The sequence below is a fragment of the Chroicocephalus ridibundus genome, chromosome 4, assembly GCF_963924245.1.
Source record: "Chroicocephalus ridibundus chromosome 4, bChrRid1.1, whole genome shotgun sequence".
Classification (NCBI taxonomy): domain Eukaryota; kingdom Metazoa; phylum Chordata; class Aves; order Charadriiformes; family Laridae; genus Chroicocephalus; species Chroicocephalus ridibundus.
In genome coordinates this window covers 88,526,430-88,554,307 of record NC_086287.1, presented here as the reverse complement: position 1 = coordinate 88,554,307, position 27,878 = coordinate 88,526,430, and the positions used below count along the sequence as shown (strand labels likewise).

Here is a 27,878-nt window from a genome sequence, read left to right as displayed (position 1 = left end):
TAAAATGCCACGATACTGTCTATTGAATAAGCACACATGTAATGCAATAATTTCATCTTGTCACCAAAAATAAGGTCAGATATTGTTTCGATAAAAAGACATTTTATATTAAAACATTTCCTTTAGAAACTTAAATCCAAAAGGAGACAAAAAATATTATATCACAAGTGGAACTTTGTTGATACTTTCTGATATAATTCCTTTAAAGGCTGGAAATTCACATACATTTCTCATCAAAGGAATGGAAGAAGTCAACCCATATTTTTCCTCACAAAGTCACCGCTTTTGGTGCAAAAGCTGAGAGAGAAGCTCACTTTATACACACGAGTTCAGCAAATGGAATGAGTGTAGCTCTAAGACAAGTCAGCTCAGGTTAATACCTTGTTTCTTGGCAGAACTAGTTAACTCATTTCCAGTTTACTCGTATCTTGACAAAAAAACACAATAAATGCGTTTCGCAGAAAACCTTTATTTTACTATCATTAATTACGCAGAAAAAAATTTTTACATCTATGCTATCAGTTTAGTAGCAGAATTGTAACATGTGTGCCCAGTCCACAAGAGGAAATATGGAAGGACTTTTCAGATACCCAACCACTCCTAGACCTTGCCTACCTGCTCGAGCACGCTGATATCCGGGGCCTTTGCCTAGGGGAACTGCAATGGAGAAGTGCCTTTCCTCCACAGGCACAGCACTGCTCTGCCATGGAAAGCCGTCTCTTCAGTACTGGGGCAGGGAGCACTGGGACACCCAGTATCCCTCTGCAGATTGCTCCTCTGCTCCATAATTAACAGCGTTAGAACAACAGCACTATTTGGGATGGGATGAACTATGCGACATGAGGAGACAATCTGATTCTAAATGACACTGGTTACAAAGTCATTATCATAAAAAATTGCCAAGACAGTTGTTTTTTCTGAAGTGCTAAATTAGTTTTCTTGTACTGGGAGAATTCATCATAATGTAAGTTTGACATTTCAGGACAACATTTTAATAGTAATACTGTTCAGTGGAAAGAAATAGTGTTTCCAATTTTCTAGCGAAATGAAAAAACCCTAATTATATTCATTACTAGATTACAGTGACAGACAAGGTAACCCTAAGAAATGTAACTAAATTCAAGAGTGTTGAATTTAAGTGAAAACTTTAATCCTTCTATTTTCAAGTATTCTTATGCTCTAGCTTGTAAACTTGAAATGCTCTTCAATGTTTTTTACATAATGGTGGGTATAGCATTCAAACAGAAGTCAGTAACAATGTGCCAGTTCAGCACAAGAATTCCCAAATCTGTTCCTTTATATAAAGTTTGGTACTCAACACTTGAGTAAATACTTCCATAACCAGTTAGGTGTCTCACCAGCCATCTGTATATACACAGTCATCTATAAGAAACAAAAGAAACTAGCAATGGTGTGATCAAACATTAAAAATAAGCTCACAGTAAGTTTCTGCTATAAGAGATAGAAATCCACAGCACTAGCAAAATCAATCCCGCATATTTGGGACAAGTAGATCTTGTTTTTTAAGACAAACAATCTCTCTATGTCTCTATATCTCTATGTCTTGTATTCTACAGATTTTTTTTGGCGTGCACAGAAGACTGTGCTATATCCATAGTGATATTTAATAACTGCAAAAACATGTTGTCACTAAAATAATGGATGGAATTTGACTATGATGTTTATATTTACTGTCATCCTTCTTACCAAAAAAGGATTGATGCTACTATTCTAATAACTTCCTAGAAACAGCAAAATAAAGAGACTGGGAAATCCAAATGACTTAAGCATTCCAAGTCTCAAAGGAAACTTTAAAAGCTAAGGAAATTCAGAAATTCTCTGATTACAAATCCTTGTACAGATTATTGCAAAACTAACAAGCACTGCATCATTTGCTTTGCATTTTTACACTGAACTAAGCACGATAAATTCAGTATTATGTTCACTTTGCCCCCAGAAGAGAACGAGTACATTCTGCCACTTTATCAGAAGTAAATCATACAAACTCAGGCCATATAACACAGAACAAAACATGGAACCGTTTAATAGTTCAACTGGCAACTGGTTCCAAGCAAGTTCGTTCTTTGCCAAATTTTCCTCCTCTATTCTTAAATATAATTCTTGAATCCTATAAACATTTAAAACAACTCTTCAAGACATTACCTTCAAGGTATTTAACACACAGTCGCACATTTGGGTTTTCTTCCTTTTTTGAGAAGGTGAGAAACCACAGACCAAAGGACTAAGACAGTAGGTTAAGAAGAGGAGAGGCAGAAAGGCACATCATCTCACACTGATACTGGCAGTAAACCTACATAAAATTAAGGACAACTTTTTGGTTTCATTAATTTTTCTGGAACATATATTCCTTCTTTCTTCCCTTTCTTTAGAAACCCATAGACTTATACCTAGAAAGACGGCACAGGAACAGTAAAAAAATTACAACTACAGTAGAAAGAAGTTCAGGATTTGAACTGCACCTACCTAGCTTTCCCAATAACTCTCCGAGAGTGATATACAATGGAAGCTACTGAACTACAAACTACAAGTGAATATCCAGTGGAAAAACTAAACACGCTCCCTAAGACAGTTTCATCAACCACAGACCTATTTCCCTCTACGTGGGAAACCAGCCAATGCCCCAAGCTGGCCAAGGAACATCCTGCAGTTTGAGTCTTGCCTTTAGAAAAAAAGAAAATTACCACACATATCCGTAACACCAAAGAAAAAACCCCAAAACCAATAAACCCAACCCTGTAAGTTCCCTCACATTTTCCTCAGGAGAAAAAAAAGATACCTATATATACAGTAAATTTTGGAATAAAGAACCAACAAGAACTAGAAACACTATTACTATCACAGCAGGATACCTCCCAAAAGCCTAGAAATATTAATTTTCTACACATACATGTACATTTTCAATAGCTTTCCTGGAAGGAAGTTTTTAGGAATGTTAATTCAGTTACGCAGTTATCATGTCCAGGGAATGCCAGCATGATGATGAATGACATGTCACATGCAAAAAACAAACAGATGAATCACTTTTTCAGGAAAACAGACTCCTATTGTGTTCATGTATCCAGGAATATTAAATATATTAAAAAGCCAAGTATATTTTTCATTTTTATATAGATAGATAGGTAGGTACATACACACACACATATATATGTAAAAATAGTGAGAATACTGAAAAAACATTATGTATTAGTCTGCATTTGATATACTGTATTATTTTTGGACCTTGCAAATATACTTTTTTAATGACTTTGCTCTATAAGAAGGGACTTTCTAGCTCAGATTACTTGGACACTCTTACTGTTTACTCTTCCATCTTTTTTTGTGAAGTCAGAAGAGATTTCCCTGAGAACTTCAAATAAATAAGATATCCAGCTGCACAAACACTATACATTCTGTTAGATTACTTTGGCGTCCTAAGGAATATTTGACTTTCTCTGAATGTAAATGATTAAAGAGAATCCATCATATGAAACTGATTGGTGAACTGTTTAAAGTGGTATGGCACCTCTTCAAAGATGATATAGAGAGAAATGAAAAGACCATGTTATGATAAAGCATCTCAGATATCCAAGGAGTTCTAGGAAAACTTTAATGTAACTAAGCACTGCATCCCCCAATTAAGAAATAGTATTTAAATGGTAGTTCCATAAAATAGGATCTACACTGCATTCTTTTCTAAACAATTTGGTATTTCATCTATTCTAAGTACGGCCAATAAAAGCTTGGGGTTTCCTGAACATCTGTCCATTCATAAATAGCAACTTAAAAAAAATGTAAGGAAAGATAAACAACGTTCTAGAATCCACAAAAATTTATACTGCTCTGTGAGTTATGCTCATGAAATGACACGGGCTAACAATGTTCAATTATGTAATTTTGTTATTTTTACCATTCACCATTTTAAATTTGGGCATGGGATTTTAACTTCTAGCGGTACAAGAAACAAAAACTAAACTTTGTCCAGAAACATTGCTTTTGCTGAACTTTGGATGCGTGGATCAGCAGCTCTGTTTCCTAAAGAGCTAACTAAAAGGCCTAGTATCAGCAGGTACGTATGTGCATATAGAAGACAAGGAAGAAAGAATTATGAGGAAATAAAAGATGGACTACTGCTTAATTGCCACATCGAGTGACATAGACAAGAAGGCCTCAGTTCAAAGTTTAGTGATACAGGAGGAGTTTCAATTTGATTCCTGCTCATTCAGGGAATAAACAGAAGATTTACATTTTTAAAAAAATCATAGCCAAACATGATTCAGTTCTTGGATTCTAAACTCAGTACGAAACTCGATTTAAGATAAGAAAAATTGAGAGTGTGAAAAGAACACTAATGAAGCACAATTACTTCTTACAGCCATTCGTTCATGAAGACCCCCACCCCTATCATTAAGGTCTCACAGCTTCTGAAATTTGGCAGATGGCAACAGTTTGAAGTGGAACCCAGATTTGCCATCTTACATCTTAACCCACATGGGATTTGTTTTTTGCATTTCATATAACCCATAGCACCATAATTTCAATAGATGAAAATATCTGGTTCAGTTGAAGCGCCTTGTATAACTTGTGTTTGGCTGTGCTTAATTTACTTGCTAGCTGTACAGCATAGTAGCTATGTCTGTCCAAAAAGTTAAATATCATTAATTAAAAAGAGTTTTTAGGGACTACTTTTTTATAAAAAAAATTATTAGAAACTCACTGCTAGCTAAAAACTCCAGTTTTATCATGGTGAATATTTGAGACTATCTTTCTAGAATGCTGGCAACAGATCATTGGATCATTATAAATGAACTACAGCACATTGACTCTGCTTTTGATTATAGTTATCTCATTTATAAAAATGTTATCTCTATTACTCTCTTGTTATTAAAGAAAATGAACAATCTTGTGATTTATGTGCGAGCTGGTAACTAAGGAGGTCTGGATCCTACTGTGTTATTTACAACAAACTGCCTAAGTGACCTTGCTCAGGCACATGAATGAGAAACTGTGGGGTCGCAGGCAGGGTTGAGTCGCCTCATCTGCAGTAACTGTAACTGGACGGCTCTGGGCGCAAGGACGGGCACCCGGAGGGCTCTGCAACAAAGCAAAAGGCAATAGTGGACTTTGGGGCACACTTGTATTTGGTTTTCAGCTGTGCATCGTAATTTCAGCCAGCAGTTTTCACTGCTAGCTAGGCTAGAAAGGCATCAAAGATTAAACTCTTATTAGGCAAAAAGTACAGAATTATTTCTACGAAAATCCCTTTTGTTTACCAGACCTTCTTAAAATTATTACTATAAGAACATACCAGCATAATCTGAAGACTGTTTAAAAGTGGACAAAGGAAGACCAGTAGCAAAGATGAGAATTACAACTTTAGTTCAGAGATACATTAAGAAGACCTAGGCCGGCACGTATTATAAAACTGGTTTAGACTATAGCTGCCATTTTCCTAAGTTAACAGCCACGTGTTTGCATTAGCACCGAATAAATGCACTAAAAAAGTGAAGGCAATTAGTTGAAGTTTTTAAAAAGATCTTCAAGACATATAAGTTCACTTGCCTGTTTATACAGGAAATCACTAAATTTTAATGTAGATTATTCCCAGCAAATGTTACTGTCGCTAGCTAAGGATAGCAAAAGAATATGAACACACACACACACATTTACTTTTAGGTTTATACAACTCAAGTATGTAATACATTCAGAAAAGTTCGTCACTGTGCATTTTCCGTTACATTCTCTTTCCCAATCTATTATTTTTAACAAAGCTATATGATGTTTTGCTGTTTTCTTAGCAATACTTATAAAAAATTAACAGATCTATGTAAACTACACAAGAAATTTTTTTGTGTGTGTGGCCACAACTCAGAGCGTCACGAACCTGTCCATAACCAGAGTTTTAACATTATATCTATGTGTCAAAGTAGCATACACCCACTTTTGACAGAGAACATATTTCTAATCAGTCAGGAAAAGGAAGGGAGCCCAAGAGGTTGTACATATAAAGCCAGAATATTATCTAGTGCTGCTATTAGCTATTTTATTCCCTGACAAAATGGAATAGAAACATGAAAATAATTTTTCACAGAGCACTGTGAAAATACAGGCTCCCATAAGGAGAACACATTTTTTTCCACAAACTTTAAATTTTCATCCTACTTCCACATCTCTTCCTAACACCTGGCATAGAAAAAAAAGAATACCTCTACAGCAATATGCAAAATAAATGCAAACACAAAAATCAAAAAACCCTCAGAAGCTCAGAATTTCAAGCATTTTGAAAGTACTGAATTTCACTACCTAAGCACCTAAAAAACCATCTTTTTTTACAGTCTCTTCAAACTCAGTTTTAAATTTTAGTCATCTTTGCCCATGGAAAATCGATACCTTACTTGTTTTCAGTTATTGCAGTAGATAATCAATTTTTTCAGCAACTAAAACAAATGATGATGTTTCAGTATAAGAAAGATCTCAAGAACACTACCACAAGGATGAGGCAAATTCCTAATCAGCACAGTAATGACATAAAAAACCAAAGGTAAAGGGACAAAAAAAAAAGGCTAAATATCCCCTGTTCAGCTGTTTCTGTCAGCCTGCAACATCTTGCCTGCCACCTAAGCACCTCAACACTCATAATACAACAGAAATTTCCTTCCTTATGGTTTCTCAAATACATTCTGAGCAGATCAATGCTCCATAACACCTCAGAGACACCATGGCACTTCAGCTGCAGTTTAGCTCTGCAAGCGATGGTGAGTAAAAGAGAAGGAATAAGAATAAGAAAAAAACAGGAACTTGAAATCTTCTTTGGAGGACAGCAAAAGAACACAGGAAAAAAAGTAGAGTGAAGGAATATCTGGGACTTTTGGACAAGAAAGAAATTATGGATGCATCCTACCAGAGTGCAAAACTAAAAAGGATTTACTTTTAAAACTTTTTGTTAAGCACTCATTATTTTATTTGTAATGCAGCTTACACCCACAAATCTGACATCCCCCCATTACTCAATAAGGAGGTCTGTTTCTAGACAGTCTAACAATCTGAAACAAGAAATGAAAATAACTGAATGCGAAACTGACTTTCTGCAAGTTTCAAAAGAGATATTCTGTTCAGTGCTTTTAAGTACCTATGAGGCCAATCTTCTTCAGATTTCAGGCAGGAGACAATAAGGTATCAACTAGGGCTGGATGTGAGGTTGCACAGAAGATTAGCATTTGTGGGCAATTCAGACCCGTATGCAGACATTCCACAAGGTGTATATATAGCTTTCTATTCCAAGAAGGCTTTTTGAGGCTAAAAAATAGGGAAATATGCTTTTTAATTTCAAATTCTAATTTAATTACATGTAATATAAAACATTATAGACCAAATGTTACCCTGCCTTGCAGCCCACATATTTGGCAGGGCATTCTGAAATTCTGCAGGGATCTAGGGGGAGAGGAAGAAATTCCCTACTTCCTCCACAAAACTACAGGACATAACAGAGCTGCTCCACAAACAGCTGTGGAGGTGTGTTGGACATAGCAATTTCCATGGCTGCTGCTCCCCCCAAGCACCGCTCTACACGCTGCGGCCCTGAGCTGTTCTGTTTGGCACATGGATAGGTTTTCATAAGGACTTTCCATTCCTGTGGTGTGGATTATGGGGGACGGATTTAATTTGCCCTCATATTTCATGCTACATTTATTTTAGCAGGAAGTTAAAATATGTATCAGTTAAATGTAAGTTTGATAATAAACTAGCTTATATTACGTTTTATTACTAGATAGGACACACAAATTCTAAGTGCGTAGAATTTTTGCATCATCCTTCCAAAATGGTTAATGACAACTTTGGAGGCATTTTTCTACCATCCTATTACAAGCAATCAAAATATTCTTCTAAAAGGAAAGCATTCTTTCCTTTTACCCAATTCAGTGAATTTTAAATAACATTATTCTCCAAGGAAGCGTATGCTGTCAGGGTTCAACAAAATAACTATCCTTCCATGTTACTAGAGGTAAAGTCCACAACCCTGTGTATTAAAAAAAAAGAGCTGTTGCTTAGCATAACTTAACGTTTACACTTTAGGCATTAATCCATGAAACAGGAGAATTGCATATGTAATTTATACACTCTCTGCAACAACTGCTAATATGCAGTAGATAGTTAGTTCCTTTTCACCTTCCCTTCCTCTTTCACTTCCTGCCCAAAACTCAATTTGAGAAAAGAAACTGCCATTTTGATCAAATCTAAACTGCCAGGCTCTTCTCAAAAAGAACTGCTTGTTGCTTTTCAAGAAACCCCAGTGCATTTTCAGGAATGTCTTAGGGAGGAAATAGAGGCCAAATTCTACTTTGAAACATGCAGATACCCACCCTCCCCATGACTGCTCTTGGAGTTGAACATGCACAGCTGAGGGTAGAATTTGGCATGAACTGTGAATTCAGTAATGGAAGCCAACATCAACTCAACACAGCCCACACAGATCTCTGGACAGCAAAAAATGTTTACTTAGGGAGGGAATACTATCCCCAGCTCTAAGGGTTATTCCAGCTTCTTCAGCAAAGAACAGGGGAGAAAGAGAAGATAGGATGAGACTGCAGGGCCTCTTTCGGGCTTCTGTCAAAAGCAAACAGATGTGATCATTAGGTAGAAGCAAGTCATTCCTATAGATGCAGATTCATTTCTTGCCAGAATAGCATTTCTGAGTTTATGTTAGGTGTGAGTGCAAATCATCACATGAAATTTAAACATAGACACTTCCAACATACGGCAAAAGTAAACCCAGTGAAGCAGCTGTAGGCAGAGGGGTTTCCTCCTGCCCATATGAACATTGCAACACATGCTAACTGCCCAAAACACCCCCAGGATAATATCAGAATGACAAGAATTCATTGTTTTATTTAAAATTAAGACATGCAGAAGGACTTTGGGGCCCTTAAAAATATTCCTCATAATTCTCAATAGCAAACACTTTGAATACAAAATACAGTTCTGAAAAGCTACTGTCTTTGGAGGAGGAGGGAGAAATCAAAGAGCGGTTCAAGTATCAGTCTCTTACGCAGTGAAAACTTAAAGGCAGAGTGGTCTTACTGCAGCTAACTGGCTAAAATTAAAGGCAGAATGGTCTTACTGCAGCTAACTGGCTGTTTAAAGGTGACAGGTTGAGCTCTTCTAATTGTAATTTATATCTCAGCAAAAGAACCAATGTTTTATTCCCAACCATTAAAAGTGGGTAACACATCTGCTAAAACTCTAGCACAATGGCTGGCTTTGCACTGCAACAGGAAATGTAACCCAATAGTCTCAGAACTTCTACAAACCCTAGCCATTTCTTAATGTAAAAGGATTTGAAAATTCAGTTCACTGAAACATCTGTTAAGCTCTTGCTACTTTAACACATGATATTCTTTCTGCTCTGTTACCTGCCAACAAAAATATTTGGTTCTGTGTAAGACTATCACAAGTGTGTGATAATGGCACTCTGCTTCTAATTTTATATGCCATTGTACACTCACAAAATCACCTGGGGGTGACACTAGATAACATACTCAGTGTAAGCTCGAAACTTACAATAAATGTATTTTATTTGAATTGTGTATGTAAGTAGTAACAAATCAGGTTCGGAATGACTAGCATTAATTTAAAGCAAAAGAAACAACTTAGTCAAACTGTTCTTGAGCCAACTTTCAAGGAGAGAGAGAAAAACAGACAGAAGGAGAAAAAGGGAGTAAAATCACAAAAGAGAGCGGTAAAAAGAAAAAAAAAAGAAGTCGAAAAAAAGCCCAAGGACGCAAACCCCTAAAGCCTTAGATCAAACCAGCTAAGCATATGCATGGTCTATGCAGTTACTTTCAGAGCTTCTCTTCCAATCTGTTATTTACAGTGGCCACTTGTTTCAATTTACATTTAATTATACTATAAGCTTCTCCAATTTACTGAGTAACTATATAGTGGTAAGTAAAAAAAGGGGCCCTTTGAACATTAGTAGAGCTACAGTTACTACAATAATAAAATGGTAATTTATTTCCAACTATTGCTTTCTAAAAAAAAACACTTGCTCTCCATTTCTGTCTAGCAAATCCTTGTAGGTTTTATATCTCGAAAAAAGGTGGGTGGGAAAAAATAAATAGTCTTTCAGTTTCCAGTTTTCTACTTAACAAAAGTACTTTCTGTAGACCTATAACCATCAGCGATTTAAATATTGTGTTGTGCTTCAAAAGCTGACCAGACCACTCTCTGTGATGCAACAGACGACTTCACTCTAGCAAGCACAAACATACCGTAGTTTTTATGCCATAGTCACTCATAAAACGGGTTTGGAAAATGTGAAGTTGCATTTCTTCTTGTAGTAAGGTATGACCATTTACAGAAGCAAATAAAATTATGCCTCTAAAAGCCTCACACTTGAAAGACAGACAAGCCCTACCTAAGTATGTTTGTTCTTTTAGGAAAATCAGATTCCAAGTGATCTGCAAACCTTTTCTTTAAGCAGAAACTTAAAATACCTGACTTCATAAAGTGTTCTAATTACTGAAATTAAGTCACCGTAGTCGCAGCAAATAACAGCAAACAGGTAAATAAGAGTGTGATATTAGAATACTGTTTCTCAGTGCTTCAGGGAGTCAGCTAAAACTGAATAGCTACCAGCAGTGTTTCCTAGTCATGTTCTGTCATGCTGAATATCCCAAGTGCCACATGCAAGAGGCTGCATAACCTCTCCCAAAAAATGATTCACAGTATGCAATAGCATGGATTTCTGAAAATACAACATCCACATCAACCAAAGCAGTGCTATTCAACATTCAAGAGGTGAACAACTACATTAAAAAAATATATTTCAGATACACAATGTGTATTGCTTCATTGTTGGAAACAAAACAAAATAATTCCTAAACTGTTATGATTTCTAGTAAGTAAACTTTAAATAGGTTATTTTGTAAGTATCACAGAAAATGATGACAACTAAGTCAAAAGTGTGAAGACTAATTTCTCAGCAGCAACTTGCAGCCAGGACAGAACGTAAGAATTATATTAGGGAAACATGAAGTTTTGGAAACTTCAAAGTTTGCAAAAGAGCTCAAACTCTGAGTGTTTTTCTGAGCTATCCACCACTCTCAGAACATCTAGTAAGTCTATCTTTGTGAAATACAAATTAAAGATGTAATTATTTCTTATTAATGCCTTTTACTACAATAATATGAAAAAGCCCCAGCTAGAATCAGGAGTGTGCCGCTGCAGTCTGTGTGTGTGAATATCTATGTGCATATATGTGCGTGCATCTCTACAGACTCCAGGAGCCTCTGCAGTTCCAAATGTAGCAAACAGCTTCAGAGTGTCTCCAGAAGGATTAGGCTCTCCATGTACCACATTGCTGCAGCAACTAAAGCTACTGCATCAGAGATCAAAACTGGTCCAGGAGTATCTGCGTGGCACCTTGCCTGCACTGATAAACCTTACCTCTCTCCAACAACCTTGACACGGATCTCTCAATTCCGGTTATGGACCCAGCTCAGCTGCACCTACTTTAAATGCTGCTGCATCACACTGCATTGTGCAATGCAGACATCCTTACACAACACAGGAAGGAACGGTTCCAAACCTGGGACTGCAGCTTTAAGCTTTAAGATATGTGCCCAGTACTCTGACCAAAACACTCATCTAGACTCTGGGGTGAGCTGCCACAAATACTGAGAGGAATCCCACAAAAAGATGCTCAACAAAGTCTATTCCAGGTTGGTGACAGCACAATCCCTAAAAAAGGAGAAGCAGCGATCATTTGATCCCTATAAATCTTAAAATAGAAAAACTCTTACACTGATGATGTTGAGAATTTCAGCTCAGCTCATCTGTATACCCAGGACGGGGCACTTTTCTAGTTTTATTGTCAATCAAAACATTGGTAAGGTTCAGGGGAACATAACAATTCATATCAGAATATGAGTTATAAAACTGATGCTTACCCTCAACCCATACCCTCCATCATAACATTCAAATAACCTCAGTGAAATACACACAAACATGAAGGACTCAGTGAAGTGATTTGGCTTGGACTAGAGTGCACTGCTATTCAGTGCTGATATTTTTTTAACTATATTTTGTATTCTCTTTTATGTACCACCCATAAATAAATCGATCCTGTTAAAAAAATGTATCAATTGTTTTAAAGAATTCAAAATGAACATCAGTGTTTTATTCAGTTCCTTCCTTAGAGGATGAGATTATCTGAGCAACCAACACAAAAGGTTCCTTTGTGAAAATATGTCAGAGCAAATAAAACTAACAATTCATAAAAGTTCCACAGACTGGATCTTTTTCATGGGACATTGATAACATTCATTTATCTATTCTCAGGAGAACTTCAAGAATTTGTTTTACAAACTATCCCTAACACAGCAGAGACATGGTTTTAAAGGTCCTGGTCAAAAAACACGCTGTTGAAAGATACTATTACTTGTCCCAAGGTGCCAGAATGCTCGCTTACCAATCTCATGGACATGAATAGGTTTTGCATATGTACAGGCTGCAAACTGCAGGCAGAGGTTAGAGGTGTGAAGACTCTCCTGACTTACACGTTGTTAGTGCACCACACTACAGTGCTTGTATTTTTCCTCCACGGGTCTTACTGAAGATCCAGTGTTGTTCTTTTTCAGACATGTAAGCAGAAGCTTAAACACTGTAAGATGTGTTTTCCACTTACTTTAGCCCAATATAAATTAAGATTAATTTCATTATCTCAATGATAATTAAATGTACAAGCAAATGGTTTTTTGCAGGTATCCATACAAGTTCCGCCACCAATTTGCTCAGCTACTATAGGTTATGTGGTAGATTAAGCTACTTAAGGATGGATCCCTCTGACTCCACAATTCCTGCTCTGCTCTTTTTCAAAGCAAATGAATTAATTTGGTCTGTTTCGCCAGCTCAGGGAGACACTGTTACGTTACACCACAACCACTCTTGTCAGTTGTGAAGTCTTCTGTAAAAGGGGCCTGGTTTGGGCATTAACAAATTGCCATGGCTAGGTAAATTCTGCGGGGGTATGAGTCTTTTAATTTCCCTGATTCATAGCTGCAAACATTCTAGGGAGACTCCCTCTCCCCACTCCATTTTTGGGAATACCATTCTTTGTCAGTGAATAGGGACGAGGAACAGTCAATAAGGTAAAAGGAAGCCAGTTCTCAATGAAGTAAAAGTCATCTTCTGCCTAAAAAAGACTTCAGACTCCTTATAAATAACCTGGGTCAGAGGTTCAAGGGATAAAAGTAACCCCTCCAAGCACTGGAGATGCTGCAAATTCTTACATAATGAAATCTCATAATGTTGGCCATGAAAGAACTTTGCAGCCTTTCATTATGTCATGGTCCTAGACCAAAGTCCAATGGAGACAAAGGGAAAACACCCATTGCCTTCAGTACTTTGTGAGAATCGAGAAAATTGTTGGGTTGTTGCTTTTTTTAAAATATGAATGAAGGTGCTTTTACCACTGAAAGCACTTTCCCTCAGCCATTAATAATGTCTAGTATCTTTTCTAACTAGGGCATCTGTTTACATAAAAAATGCAGTCAAGCATATTCCACTTAAAAACCAAAGCAATTTTTTGATGTGTTACATATCCTGAGCACAGAAATAACTCTAACCTATCCCACACCTAAGAGGTACAACTACCTAAACCACAGTGAAAATCATATCTGCAAACAAGGAAGTCACACACTCCATCCAACAAGGTACCTTTACTGAAGACTGACAAAGTTAATCTAAAATGGGTGAAGAATCCTCTTCTACAGCGCTATCTTGGCACGATGTTTGTCATTAAAATCAGGGTCGTAGTTATAAAAGGCAATAGGTCAAAGCAGATACATACATCTGGATTTTTATAACTTTACTCTGCTGATTTGAAAAATGAAGATGTGTGAAATAGTGCAAGTCGTTCACTTACCATGGATTTGGTGAAAGGTCGAGCCAAGGTAAACAGCAGGGTATACACCCACCAGTTACGATGAATGGAGGAGTACATCATATTTCCAGGATGGACTGAATTAGACGTCACCCCATGGGGAGAAAGGCGTCGGTTCAGCTCGTTGGAGAACAATATATTGCAAAGCTTGGAACGATTGTAGGCCAACATAGCCCAATACTCCTTCTTAGATGGAGAAAGCAGGCTGAAATCGAGTTTTCCAGAGGAGTCTTTAATTTCTGTAAATCTAAAAAACAGTAAATATGCCTTAGATACCCCAGAGTTAATTTCGCTCTAAGAACAACATAAAATGTAGACAACAGAGTAGAACTTGGCCAGAACCAACATAAAACAACGGCTTATTTAGCAGTTGAAAGCATCTACTGGAAATTGCCTGAGATTCAAGAAATAGTCCCAGATAATATGGCAGTAAAATTATTGAATAATTAGCAAAAGCAAATGATAAATAAAAACAAGTCAAAAAGGCTTTAATGATTTAAAGGCATTGTATGTAACCTACAAATAACTTTATTTTAAATCCAAAAAAAGACTTTGCCATAGATCCATGAAAGCACAATCAACTTGGAGGAAATAATGTAGGATAAAATAACTCTGCATTAGCAGCAGAGAAAAACAACATCCTTTCATTTCCCCTTCTTCCCTTCCCCTGATTATTTCATCCAGTGTTCACATACTGCACACTTTCATTTAAGTGTTCAAGTAACTATGGATGAATCTCAGTGCCTCTTAGACTCTTTTTCAGATTAAAAATTGATGAATATAAAGGGGTTATAACCTTGGTAACTTGCCATCAATAGTCTTATATGTTTAAAAGATAAATGTAAACAAAGCCAAAATGAGTTCTGGCAGAGTATAATGTTTTTAAGTATACCCATGGCATGGCTGAACACAAATCAAAGTAACTAGTTGATGTTTTTTAATTGGGTCTGACAGAGTCATTAAACACCAGCTGTTTGTTTCTTTCCTTTTTTTTTAATAACAAAGTAGTGAATGTTCTAAAGACATTAAAATGAAGAAAAGGAAGTTTCCATATAGCGTTTTTCCCCCCAGTTCTTACAATTTGATTTATCAATTTTTGGGTGTATCTTAATATTAGAAAATAATACTACGTTTAGTTACAGATCTATGTTTCATTCAGAAGAGCTACTAAAAATAAAAAAGATTTAGCAAGCTCTTTTTAATACTCAGAGTTTTCAGAATCAGCTGGGGAGAACAGGGATAAACATAATTACAGTACACACTAGAAAAATGTTTTAAAATATCTTTACTAATTTTGCATCTCATGCCCAGAAATGAAGAGATCAGCTGGAATTTCTACATTCATTCTGTGAGCAGAATTATAATACACTCAGAGAAAAGCAACTACAGTATTTGAACTCAAGAGGAATCCAGGATGTTCTGTATCTTGCAGAATTAGCCCTTCAATTTCAACAACAAAATTCCTCTTTCATAATTTTCTGTTAGATAAAATACATTTCTGAAATTAACAGGACTATTCTGGGAGGAATTTCCTATATTCATTCCTCAAGTAATCATTTATGACACCAAAAATAATCTATAAATAAAATACTTTGTCTATACTGTATAACGGAAACACGGTGGCATATTTTGATTCCAGACCTGCAAGTGTGCTTATGTGAGTCAATCTTACTTATGTCGGCAATCTCATTGAATTCAGTAGGATAAGGGCTGTACAATCAAATTAACAACACAGAAATAAAGACAGAAGGAAAGTCAATCTACTTATTATTCTGATTTTAATATGATGTGCTTAAAGTACCCAACAGCTTAATTTAAACAGAATTCATTTGTGCTGAATCCGGAGGAATAACTAGAAATGAACGAAGAACCAGAGAGGCAAATAAATATTTTGCCTTGGAGCAGTTTAGTATAATATTTTCTGCAAACATGGGACTTTATTTTTCCCGTAACAGGGGGTCTTGACTCCAGCGAAAAGATCCAGCCGAGGTTTATGGAAGTAATTAGATACCAACACTTCTGTTTTACAACATACTTTAAGGCTCAGAGTTCTCAAGTAGGTCAGAAAGTTCTACAACCCAATAATATCCAATGCATAAACTAACTGCTTACATCAACTTCTTGCCATTAAACAGACTGGGGGGAAAAAGCACGGTTATTTACAATGATCAGTTTAAGTGTTAAGATTTGCCATAATACATGAATTGGACCCCTTAGAAAAAAAGAAATTTACTAGTTGTGTTTATTATTTTATTCAAACATAGACGGTTGTTACTTATTTCTTGATGGGCTTCTATAAACCTTGGCTGATCTTACTGAGTTAGCAATGAGCACTTTAAAAAACATTTTCTAAAACGCGGATAAAGATGTCCAGAGATGTGAGCTCTAGTTACATGGAGCACTTAATACAGTGAAAAACAAAGATGTCATTTAAAATACTATCAGAGATACAAACTTACAAAGGGGAACAAGCAGCTGACAATTCAACATAATCTCCCATTAAATAACAGCTCATTTATACGTATCCCATTGTGCCCTCCACATCTGGCAAGTGATTGGAGTTGGCAGATTTATTTCTAGAGCTATCTTGCCTGCCCTGCAGTAGCCTCCCTCGCTCCTAACAGGACTCTGCTACTTGCTTTCACAAACCTGGTGTGATTTGCAAAGATAAGGATGTCCAGATTTTGTTACCACCTAATTACTAGACATTTCATGTCTTTTAACACTGGGGAGGATTATTACTGGCATTTTCTATTGCTTCCTTTCATTTCAGCCATCATAAATTTAAAATGGTAAAAGTAAATCTATCTGCAGTGTGTCATTTATACCATAAGCCCCTGTGTTTGGAAGTGATAAAGGTTTCAGCCTGACCCTTGGCTGGTCTCTCTCTACCAGGTCCCTGGGGTTACATTTTATGGAAACATGATTAAAAAAATAAGCTTCATTCTGGGTCACTAAAACATTTCAGAAATATGAAGGCAGAAAAAAAAAAAAAAAGCACTCACACATTCTTGCCTTTGGTTTGCTAGAGCTGTTACACATGACCAAAAGTGAAATAGAAATCAACAGTAACGTTTAAAGCTGGACATTATAGGTCTAATCCTGCAGTCCCTGAACTAAATCAGAAGGCAGTAAGTGGTTTCAGAATTAGGGCATACATTTTGCACAAGGAACTTTATTTAAATCAAATCCATCTTTTCAGTTATTAACACAAACACTACAAGCACGTCTGAAATAAGGCAAACCTCATCAACGTCTTTTTTGCCAACTGTACTTCTCCTGGCAGTAGAAAAGACGATCATCTAACATTTTAATTAAAAAATTCACCAAAAGAGGCATGGCCAGATTTCTAATATGTATTAACTACACTACTTCCCATTTTACAATTATACAGCTAATGTCTGCATTGAATTCCCTAATTTCTCATTATAAAACAATTGGATTTCATCTAGCAGTTTTTAATTGCATTGTTTCTCCTGCTAAAATAACTGCACATTCCTCTTGGTAAGATGTTGAAGTTGTTGAATGACAAATCAATATAGGTCATGCCATTCAGATTTAATCAATTATTATTCCATCTCCTCACAAAATCAATGAGTGGTCTGAAATGTGGCGAAAATCTGCATTCATACAAAGAATGATCAAAAAATACCTACATACCATTATAAAACTAGAACACACTTTATCCAGCAACAGAGCCAAAGCCAGTAACATCCACAGGCATTAGTAATGCTTCTATTTTTAAAGAGATTATTCAAACGCAAACACTTTAGAGCAAGGCCTTTCATTTTCAGAAACTTCTGCAGTTCTGCCATTACTGTTTTAGGGTCTGAGGATTAAAGGCTTCACCTAGATCAAAGGTAACATTCACCAACCTGTGTGACTCGGAGGACACCACCACAACTCTAGCAGGAGACGACCGGCGTAAAACATCTTCCAGAAGCTGGACAAGATAGAAATGTCCCAGGTGGTTCACCTGGAAGGTAGACTCCAGGCCGTCCTCCGTCAGGCGCCAGGGAGCACCGAACACGGCCGCGTTGCAGATCAGGATGTGAAGCGGCCTGAATAATCAGAAGGGTTGAATAAAACCCAGTCAGGAAAAAGAAATCTCCATGAAATACACGTAATTACATTCCTGCGTGAAGGGGGCCAAGGCGTGTAGCGTGGAGGCCTCGGCAGCGGTGCGGCTGCAGGCTGGTTTCTGTGAGGAGCTGCCGGTTCCCGCCAGTTCCGCAGCGGCCCCGCCATAGGCCCAGCCCCTCAGCGTATGAAAGGAAAGGCAAAAGGCCACAGAGCAGAGAGGAGTGAGGGGGAAAAGGCGTAAAACAGCAGGGTGAGAGGAGGAGGGGTGATTCTCCTGCCGCCCCACGCTGGGGCAGGTGCCTCCTGAAAGGCCTGTGGGGAGGACCCTGTGCTGCAGCGGGGGAAAAGCCTGAGGAGGAGGAAGGAGCAGCCGAGAGGAGCCTTTGTGTTCTGACCACGACTCCCCGTCCTCCTGCACCATGCAGGGCCAGGGAGGTACAAGAGGTGGGATGAAGAAGTGAAGGTGAGCCTGGGGAAAGGGCCGGGGGGCGAAAAGGGAGAAGAAGGTGGCGTTTCAGTTTTTGTTTTCATTTTTCGCTGTCCAAATCTTCTTTAATAAATTAGCCCATCTCAAGATGCCTATCTGAGCGAGACCACACAGCTTTCCCACTTTCTTCAAAAATACCCAGTAGAATGGTAGCACTTTGCATCTTGAGAACGAACAGAACCATAGCAAACTCCTGAACGTTCACAGCAACAGTGGTCAGGGGATGGATGGCTGACATGCGTGGGCAGGTCACCAGAAATACCACAACACTAGCAATGTTCTCCCAGTTGCTCATCAGGAAACAGTCTCCTTCTGGAGCACTTAGAAAAGAAACTTTTCCTAGGGGAGGAACACCTCCCATCACTTTCTTATGTGGGGAACACATCTATTCATGACATCTGCACAGTTGGTAGGGGAAAAGTGATTAAGAAATAAAGGCACAACACAAGGTGTACGCCCACGTGTTTTATACTTCTGCAGCTTGTGAAGTATACTGCTAAAAAAATACAAGTTGATAAAGACTGAGTTGGAAAATAAAAATATCCTCCAGAAGCTGTAATCTTTGGTGGAAAACTGTACACAATACATGAGAGACAGAATCCTTCTTTACTGAGCTCAGCTAACCCAGTTTAAATAGAGATGCCATTATGAAGGAACTTGAAATGAGGCATTCCTAATTTGCTTTGCAAAGGGTAAGATTCTACCAAACTAAGCTAGAAAAGAACCTAGACTGTCACATACTTCTCTCATTCAAAAATCAGGTTAAAAATCCTTGCCCTCTGTTCTTTTCAAGTACTTCCTCACAGCCCTACACACAAAAGATGACAGAAGACCCAAAGTCAGATCATTTTCCTGCGTGGTTGAAGGACACAGAGACTGCAACTCTGAGCATCTGCAAAAGGCATTCTGGAGAAGAATGTGAAACGTAAAGCCCCAGGTTTTCAAACAAACCTTAGTAATTAGAGTCCTTCAGGCATGTTTGAAAATCCCAGATTTTGATAGCCCAATTTTCAAAAAAACATTTCTAGCACCTTAGCTGAATATTGAGAGAGCTGCATAAGCATCAACATAAACAGTAGGCTGTATTTCCTTATTAAAATAAATTGCTACTTCAAGCCTGCTGGGAAGTTACCAAGTAGTCTGCTTTAATAAGAAGTTAACAATCTAATATCTGTACCTGTGCCAACTTTGAAAATTTTAACAAAAAGCTTCAGAAGCAGTACGAAACATCCGTGTACTTTGGGAAGCTCATTTTCTGAAGTGCTGAATTTCTGATTAGTTTTTTGGTCAGTGACACTTACACGCATAACATCTTCACATACATACTGCAGTCACAAAAGAAACCGAAGATAAAGGGGGATTGTCCTTTTAAAGGCAAGGTCCTCTCTTTCTGTTCAAACCAACTTGTGAAAAAAGGCAGTTCTTTTTTTCATCTTTGCAGCCTCACTCAACACAGCACAACCAAGCTATTTACTAAGATATGTGGGATCATATTTTTTGAAAGGTACCCGACCTTTCAAGGCATATTTTATTAAAATGTTTGAAACCCAAATTCATTTTGCCTGTTCGAGATGCACCTGCCAAGAGGAAAACAAAGCCCCATGAAGGTTGAGAGTGCATGTGTGGAAATTTTGAATGATTCATCATCTCTTCTGAAAGTTTATTAAAAGCTCTAGCAAGAATTAATTTACAGATTTGTATATCTGCTGGGAAAAAGGAATAAGTTTCTTCAGCACAGATGCAATTTTTGGTATGAGAGCCTCGTGTATGAGAACTGAAGTACAGAAGTACAGCAGTAATACAAAATAATACCATTGCCGTTCCCTACAAAAGCAAATATGGCACTTTTAAAAAGATAGTAATTCTATTTGATAATTGTCATATATACTGTGAAGTAACAGACCACAATAAGACAGAAAGTATGCCTGTATGAATCAAAACTATATTCCACCTATCCAAATTGTAGTATCCTTCATTAATACTAATTGCACAATAACTACCAGAGGCAAAATATGCACTATATACCTAAATCTGTCAGCTCAATTAATTAAAAAGATTATTCTAGAATTATAAAACTGTAAAATGTAGTCAGTTTTAAATTGTCATGGAAATTAGTTGGGTTTTATAAAAGAAATAAAATTATGCTTTGGTCCTTTTAATGAGATTTGCACTTTTAAAACAACATTTTGTTCTAATATTTTAAAGTAAAAGTAATTAAAATTAAAGAGACCATAAAAAGTATTTACAATATTCTATTACAAAAATCTGTGAAGAAATATAAAACTAAATACAGAGACATTGTAAACTAATATAATACTGAAAAGGCAATATCAGATTCCCTTTTAGAATTCCTTTACTTTTAATTAGCACTAATGGTTTTAAATGGTTAAAAATGGATTTCTTTATCAAAAGAAACCTAACGGGTTGTATCAAGAGATACTGCTGTTGTGCTTCACTTCAGCTCAGAAAGAACCACCTCTCGGATTTGGATCCATGTCCATTAAGCTATCCCTGTCTCTCGTCAGACTGCTAACAGAGGTCCAATTACTGAAAATTGTCATCTAAGTTTTTGTGACCTGGACATTTACACACCAGGAAATGAATGAGATTACCTATGTAACAGCCACCATATAGTTATGAATTTCAGCCACAGAAGACAGATTCTAATCTCAACGGTGCAGAGCTCTATATCACTGAAGGTATCATTATGCAGGAACAAAATTTTTAAGATACATGACAATTCACACCACACATCTGGCACCACACAGATTTGCTTTATGTCAGGAGTATTTTTAAGTGATAGCAGAACTATGACCTTGATTTCACAAGTTCATTAAAAACATTGCTGCGAACTACATTAGGCTTCCTCCTGAGCCAAAGGAAAAAAAAAATAATCCCCGCTCGGTTTAAAATAGTTTGTAATTCTACATCAAAGGCACAGCTAAGGCCAACAAAAAATGTCAGCAGCAAAGGAAAATTTTCTTTAGTGTTTACTCCTGGTACCAACATTACCAAGCTGCTCCCTCTAACCATGACGCCTATTTGATATTTCTGGAAACACTGTAGAGTTAAAACCTTGCAGAGTGTTTTGAAAATTTACTCCTATGTCTCCTTAAAACGTCTTCAGTCAGTGACTTACATCACACCAAGTGAGCTAACATGGTCTACCATTACAATTTAAGTACGCACTGGGACTTGAACGTGAGCTGCTCCATCATAGCAGGTAGTCACTGTTTCTTATCCTTCACAGCGTGACTGAGACTCAAGAATACACTGCTGCAACTGTGAGCTATGCAGCAATTCTAGAAGACTCTCACCGTGCTGGTAAGTGTAGCTACAATTTAGTGAAAGTTAAAAAGCATGCAGAGTTAAGAAGGATATTCTTAATTATGAATATCTCAGATGAAAACCATGTAATATCTTGTGCACTTCACAAGTCTGTGATAACTAACCCTTGCACTGGGCAAGTCATTCAGATCTTACATGCAGTGCTCAGTTCACCAGTAGAAGCAACAAAGCAGTGCAACCGCTCTGCACTATTTGAAAATACAGTAAGTGAATACATTAGAGAGATACAGAAATTAAGTTGTTGCTATAAATCAGTTAGTTGTGAAATTTAATAATCAATTTGTTAGCACCTGATGTAAAACTATGATCTGTCAGCAGCCTCCCAAGCTGGCTGTGTGCAGCAGTAGATATTTCCAAGGGAATTAATTACTGATGATTTGCAAAGGTAAGAATAATATTTTTCAACAAATGTAGCCTGTGCACTAGGAGGTTAAACAAACACCGCCAAAATGTCAACAGAGTTCTTGGCTTTGGTGTTCTCCCATTTCAAACGTAATGAAATAGTTAACCAGAAATTATGCAAAGGGAATACTTTCAAATCTTCCCATGAAGCAGAATGTCACACCATCTGGGGCACTTCTCAAGCGATTTGAAAAGTTCACACTGTTTGGAATTACACAGAAATTCAACAGAAAAGGCCTCGCCATATCCCCAAAGTCCCATAAGCAACTGTAGACCTATGTCACGGCCAGTAAAGAAGGCAGAGAGTTGTGACTTCTCTTCCATAAAGAAGCAAAGTCACAGCCCAGCAAACTTTTCCATCCCATAACTCTGAACACCCATGTTGCTTTCTCTCAAAGTTAGAAAATTGTACTTCCTTCTGTGAGGGAATGTCTATATTCACAAAGGAAATAACCAACACGCAGACTAAGTTTATGGCTCTCCAGAAAAAGAGTGAGTTAAACAACCACCTCCAGAAATCCCTCTTGGGTTTACAAGCAGCACTGATGGGAAACTGAGCAATGAGAAAAATCACTGAGTCGGACAGCAGCAGGAAATCTCAGGACCATGTATAATCTAACACCGACCCAAAAATATTTACCTGTTTGAAGAAAACAAAGAAACAAGAGCACTGCTTAACTCAATGAATTTTGGAAACAAGTACTTAATGTCTAATTTCCCTTTTTCTAAAAATATTGGCTGAAAAGTCAGCAAAAATACCGTCTATTGCCACCTGTCAGCTGACAGAATTGTGGATCCTTGTCAGACAAGCTTCATTTTAAGGCAAGCCACACAGGACTTAGAGCCCTGATGGATGACCTCCTGCTAGAGGCAAGGAAAATTCTCTCAAATTCATCCTACTGGATTTCTTTGCAGGATTTGACACTGTTGATCAGCAAATACTTCTGCCCCACTTCCAAGAGATTAATGGGAGTGGACTGAAACTGTTCTGCTTCTTCCTTCGTACCAAATACATGGAATTATAATGAGCAGCTGCCCTTATGTCTTCATAATATATCATCTGCATACTGCCATATAGGTCAACCATCTCTCAATCATTATTCATTACCTCTATAAAAGCTTGAGTATACAATTTCATAAAAGTTTGGAGAAGGAACAGAGGTCTCAACAGATTTGGAACTAAACAGAAAACATCCATTAGTCCTGGTTTTCCCTTTATTAGCTTTTCTTGCACGCATAGGGGGGGAAAATCCCAGCCAAAAAAACCCACATTATCTTACACCTCCGGAAATTAATAAGTTATCTTCCTTTGAAGAAAAATTCTGTCATTTTAGCTCTAGGGGGACAGAAGAGTTTGAGAGGCCTACTTTTCCTCTCAATAGAGTGCAGAAGCAATTTCAACTATTGTGAAAATTTTAAAGTTGAACTTCTGAAGAGAAATTCAGACCCAGTATTAAATAAAGATTTAAACATTTAACATTTTTGAACATTTAACATTAACACTTCAAACATTTGTAACGTTGCCCTCAAACTGACCTTAGTAAAACCTGCACTGCCCAAAGCACCTTCCCTCAAAAACAATCCAAGCTGGGATTTCTCCTTCCACTCTTGTAAGAGTTTCACAAAGACTACACACACACAAATAAAAGCAGGGATGAGGACGAATTTGTTGACATGATCTGTGTCCCACACTTGGGTAATTTAAACACTTCAAGTGTATAAATCTGAGAAATTGGGAACTTTGTAATCTACGTTTTCTTATTCGGTGTCATTACATCAGTAAATCACTTTCTTTTGATAACAAATTATTGCTTAAAAATGAAGGTCAAAATTAATATTCGTACTTGCTTTTCAACTTATAACTATGAGGCAAGAGGGAGGAGGAGGAAGAATTATATTTTACAAGCATGTGGCGTGTTTCGTCCTTCCCTTAGGTTCGTACCAGGGACTCTCTCACCTTTTGGGGGCCCATTACCCACAGCTCTGAATTCTCTTTTCTTATGATCTAACCCAAATTTCCCCTGACTGACAGGACACTGTGTGCTCAGGGTATTGACAGTAACAAGAGGTGTCAGTGCTGCACTTCCCTCACCTCAATGCCTCCTCAGGACCACATTTCAAACCAAAATCCTTCCAAGAAACCATGTTTTCTTTTATCAAAGTGTTGCATCTTTGCTAGTCTGGGGACTCAAAATACCTCCATACCATTTTGAAAGTTCTGGGGCCAGCTTGGGGTAGAAAAAGGATACAACAGGGCTCTGCAACTTAATTTCTATGCCCATTCAACCTTTCAGCATTTCTATTCTGCCTTCTCTTCCTTTTCTCAAGCCCTGGCAAAATAAGAGAAGCACTTTGTTCCACTCCTTGCCATGCCTTGCAAAGATAGTTTGTTTCGGTTTAAATCTCCCTGATCCTTAGGAGACAGCAGCAATGAAAATATCCAGAATCTGGTAATTTTCATCCAGCAGCTCACCTAAGGACATCCGCTGCCTCAAAGTGGACACATACATCTTTTTCAAAATCCCAACAGTAAATCATTATTTACACATATACACAAGCAGGTACAAACAAGCAGAAGCCAGCTGTAAGGGAACATTCATGTTTGCAATAATCATGGAGTGATTTGTTGTTTCTACATGTACTTCTAAATATACAAATTTCATTTGTACACAGTAAGTACTTGTTAGAAAAAAGAAAGCTACAACTCACAAGGAAGGTCAATTACTACTTTTATTACATATTCGTGATATTTCCCATTGAAAACAGCTAACTCCTTGGAAAACGTTTTCAGGACCACGGTTGATCATTCAAACAATAAAACACTTCATGCATTTTGAACACTTCACTTGCCAATGACAACTCCTTCCTCTGTTTTGCCTAGAGATATATAGAGCTGTAACAGAGTTCAGAAAGCCCCTAGCAGCTGCGTGCTGCCATTCAGACCTGAAAGATTCCATGTTGTGATAAAAATTAATGTACTTTGACATCCTCTGGGATTTTTGGTGCCTTGGGAACAGCTAATGAAGAAATACAACCTTTTCAGAGTATAACGCAAATTTTTGGATTCTAAGACACATGTGGTATATGCATGGCCTGTCTAATGTCAGCAGTAAGGCTTCCATACCCAAGTGCCATCAGATTCTGCCTTCATGTGTTTTAACTATAGAAAGCCTTTAACTAAATAGACTAAATGCATTTTAATGTATATGTAATTAAATAGCTACTCTTGCCTTATAGTTCAGAATATTTAGAAAACAACATCAATTAACACATAGATCTTCTTAAAATACATCAATGCTGCAAAATCCTTGTTTTATTTGCAACAGAATACATTTGAATCAGGCATATTAAGTCATACATATTTTACTTCCTTAGATACTTAAAATAGCCTTCACAGCTGGCGCAACTTGTGGAAATTTTTTAGGAAGACAGGGCCCCAAGACTTCACGAGCCACCTTAGACTCAGCTTAGACATAGGCATAGACACATGGCCCAAAATGGGAACCAGAACAACCATTGTGCTGAGCAGAAAGCCACTGGAGGGTTGTCAAGGTTTCTTCATTAGGTTACAAGTGAAAAGAATGCAAAGTGTCCAAAGACAAGTGGCAAGTTTGCAAATTTTACACAGCACAGTTATAAAACTATGTAACAAACACCTAACAAAATCTTTCTGTTAGTAATATGTAAAAACACTCAATATTTTTGCAGATACAACTATATATAAAGTTACAGTGAACCGTCAATCTCGTCTTTATTTTACAATGGACTTTTACTTTTTTAAAAAAATAACGTTCTGAGGCAGAAGATTATTTCCACGATACACCAGCTGAAATGAAAGGTGAACTAGTGAAAACGTCCTGATCTCTGCCTCTAGTAAAAGGGGGCAGGGGTTAAGCTTGAGAGAGTTTTAATTTAAAAAATACTTGGAAACAGTTTTTGGATCCACATGACTTGACACATTCTACCACAATGGGGTAATTGTGTATGAGAGCTTAAAAACAGAAGAAAGAAGAAAAAGAAAAAAAAAAGAAAGAAAGAAAAAAGAAAAATACATTTATGCAGAAAGCCAATCCCTAGGCTTTAATAAGGCACAGTACCACCACAAAGAGGGGAAAAAGAAGTTTTGCCCTAATATTATTATGTATGTTTCAAATGCAGTCAGCCTTTGATCTTATTTAAATTTAAGATACGTGCTGTCTGCAACAGTAACTTTTGAACTATGCATGTTTCAATACTTAATTCAATGTGGATATTTTTTGTTATCTCAAAATGTACAATGTTGTCCAGAAGTCTGTGCCTTGGTGGCACTGTCAGAACTGCATTCTAAGTTGAGGAGACAAATATAATAGCTCAACTGTTACTAGTTTTAATGCACAAAAAAGTATTTCTATAAATGGCGAAGAGTTAACAGATTCATACAGTGTTAGAAAATACATTCAAATTTTGAAAGACAATATGCAGTGGCAATGATCATCTCTGACAGAGATACATCTACTACAGAACCATTAAGCATACTGGCATAATGGCATCGCTAATAGTTCATTTAAATAACATACTCATTTTTTTCCGGATCTTTTAAGTTATGTATGCAACAACATGCTAAACAGATCCCATTTTTACATATGTATTTATATGTATGAATAAAATTTATCATACAATGTCTATGATTTAATTCTGGTTAAACTGGAATTAAAAAACAACTTAACGCACCTGCAATATGTCAGTTATAATACAGGAAAATGCAGAAAACCTGTATTCTGGAGTGAATTTTCAGCAGGCTCTGAAATCTTAATTGCACCCGCAAGGTTTCAGAGCGCTTCTGCTTGCAGCATGAAAAATGAATGTACTCATGGAGTTTGAGGCCTCAGTTAAGAAGGCCAGCTGAAAATCTGGCCCTCTCCATTTTGGGTCTGGTTAGGGAAACAAGAAGAGACTAAAGTTCCAAATGGAGAATCATAATTCATAACCGCTGTCTTTTCCGTACTTCTATACACATCGTAAGTTAATAAACTGTTAGCATATGCCAATACTAACCACAAAAAATTCCTATTTTCAATTATAGAAAAGTAACTGCAGTGAAAATCTACATGTGGAAGTCCTCTATAATTGTGAATTCCTGATACCAATTCAGAAAATTCTAAGTAGTAGCTGCTGGCAAATGCTATTTTATATCTTTAAAGTAATTCAAGATTTTTCAGGATAATTTTTTTTTCCCCCCTCTAACACTGAGAACATTAAATTGATGTCTTACTGTTTGGCTGAAGAGAACTTTAATTCAAACCAAGCGGCACTATGCACCTCTCACTAAAGATGCACATAAAATTTCATCTGTAACTTTACTGCTCACTTCTGCCCGCTGACTGTTTCGATCACGGAAGGCGTCTTATGCTAAGGATCAGGCAAATGCCATGATACTTTACTGCAAATATTGGCAACAGGTAGCTATTTGGAAATTTTAAGACTGAAACATTAGTTCTGTCCCCCAATTAAAGTATGCAGGTTTTAGTCAAATATGTGATTGGGAAAGCTGGGAAAACTGGGAAATAGATACCAAAGTATCACATACAGAAATCGACACTCCTGCACAAATACCAAATCCTGCAGACCCTGAACTATCAA

General features: G+C 37.2%; 1 protein-coding gene across 3 annotated transcripts in view; it reads right to left on the bottom strand.

The window, feature by feature from the left end:
• The window catches only part of WWOX (WW domain containing oxidoreductase), a 532,132-nt gene that overhangs the window by 383,685 nt on the left and 120,569 nt on the right, over window positions 1-27,878 (bottom strand). For all 3 annotated transcript variants that reach the window (XM_063334661.1, XM_063334662.1, XM_063334663.1), the window contains exons 7-8: window positions 17,815-18,000; window positions 13,922-14,186 (exon numbers count right to left, since the gene is read on the bottom strand). In XM_063334661.1, coding sequence (XP_063190731.1) covers window positions 13,922-14,186; window positions 17,815-18,000 — 451 coding nt within the window. The remainder of the gene's footprint in view (window positions 1-13,921; window positions 14,187-17,814; window positions 18,001-27,878) is intronic.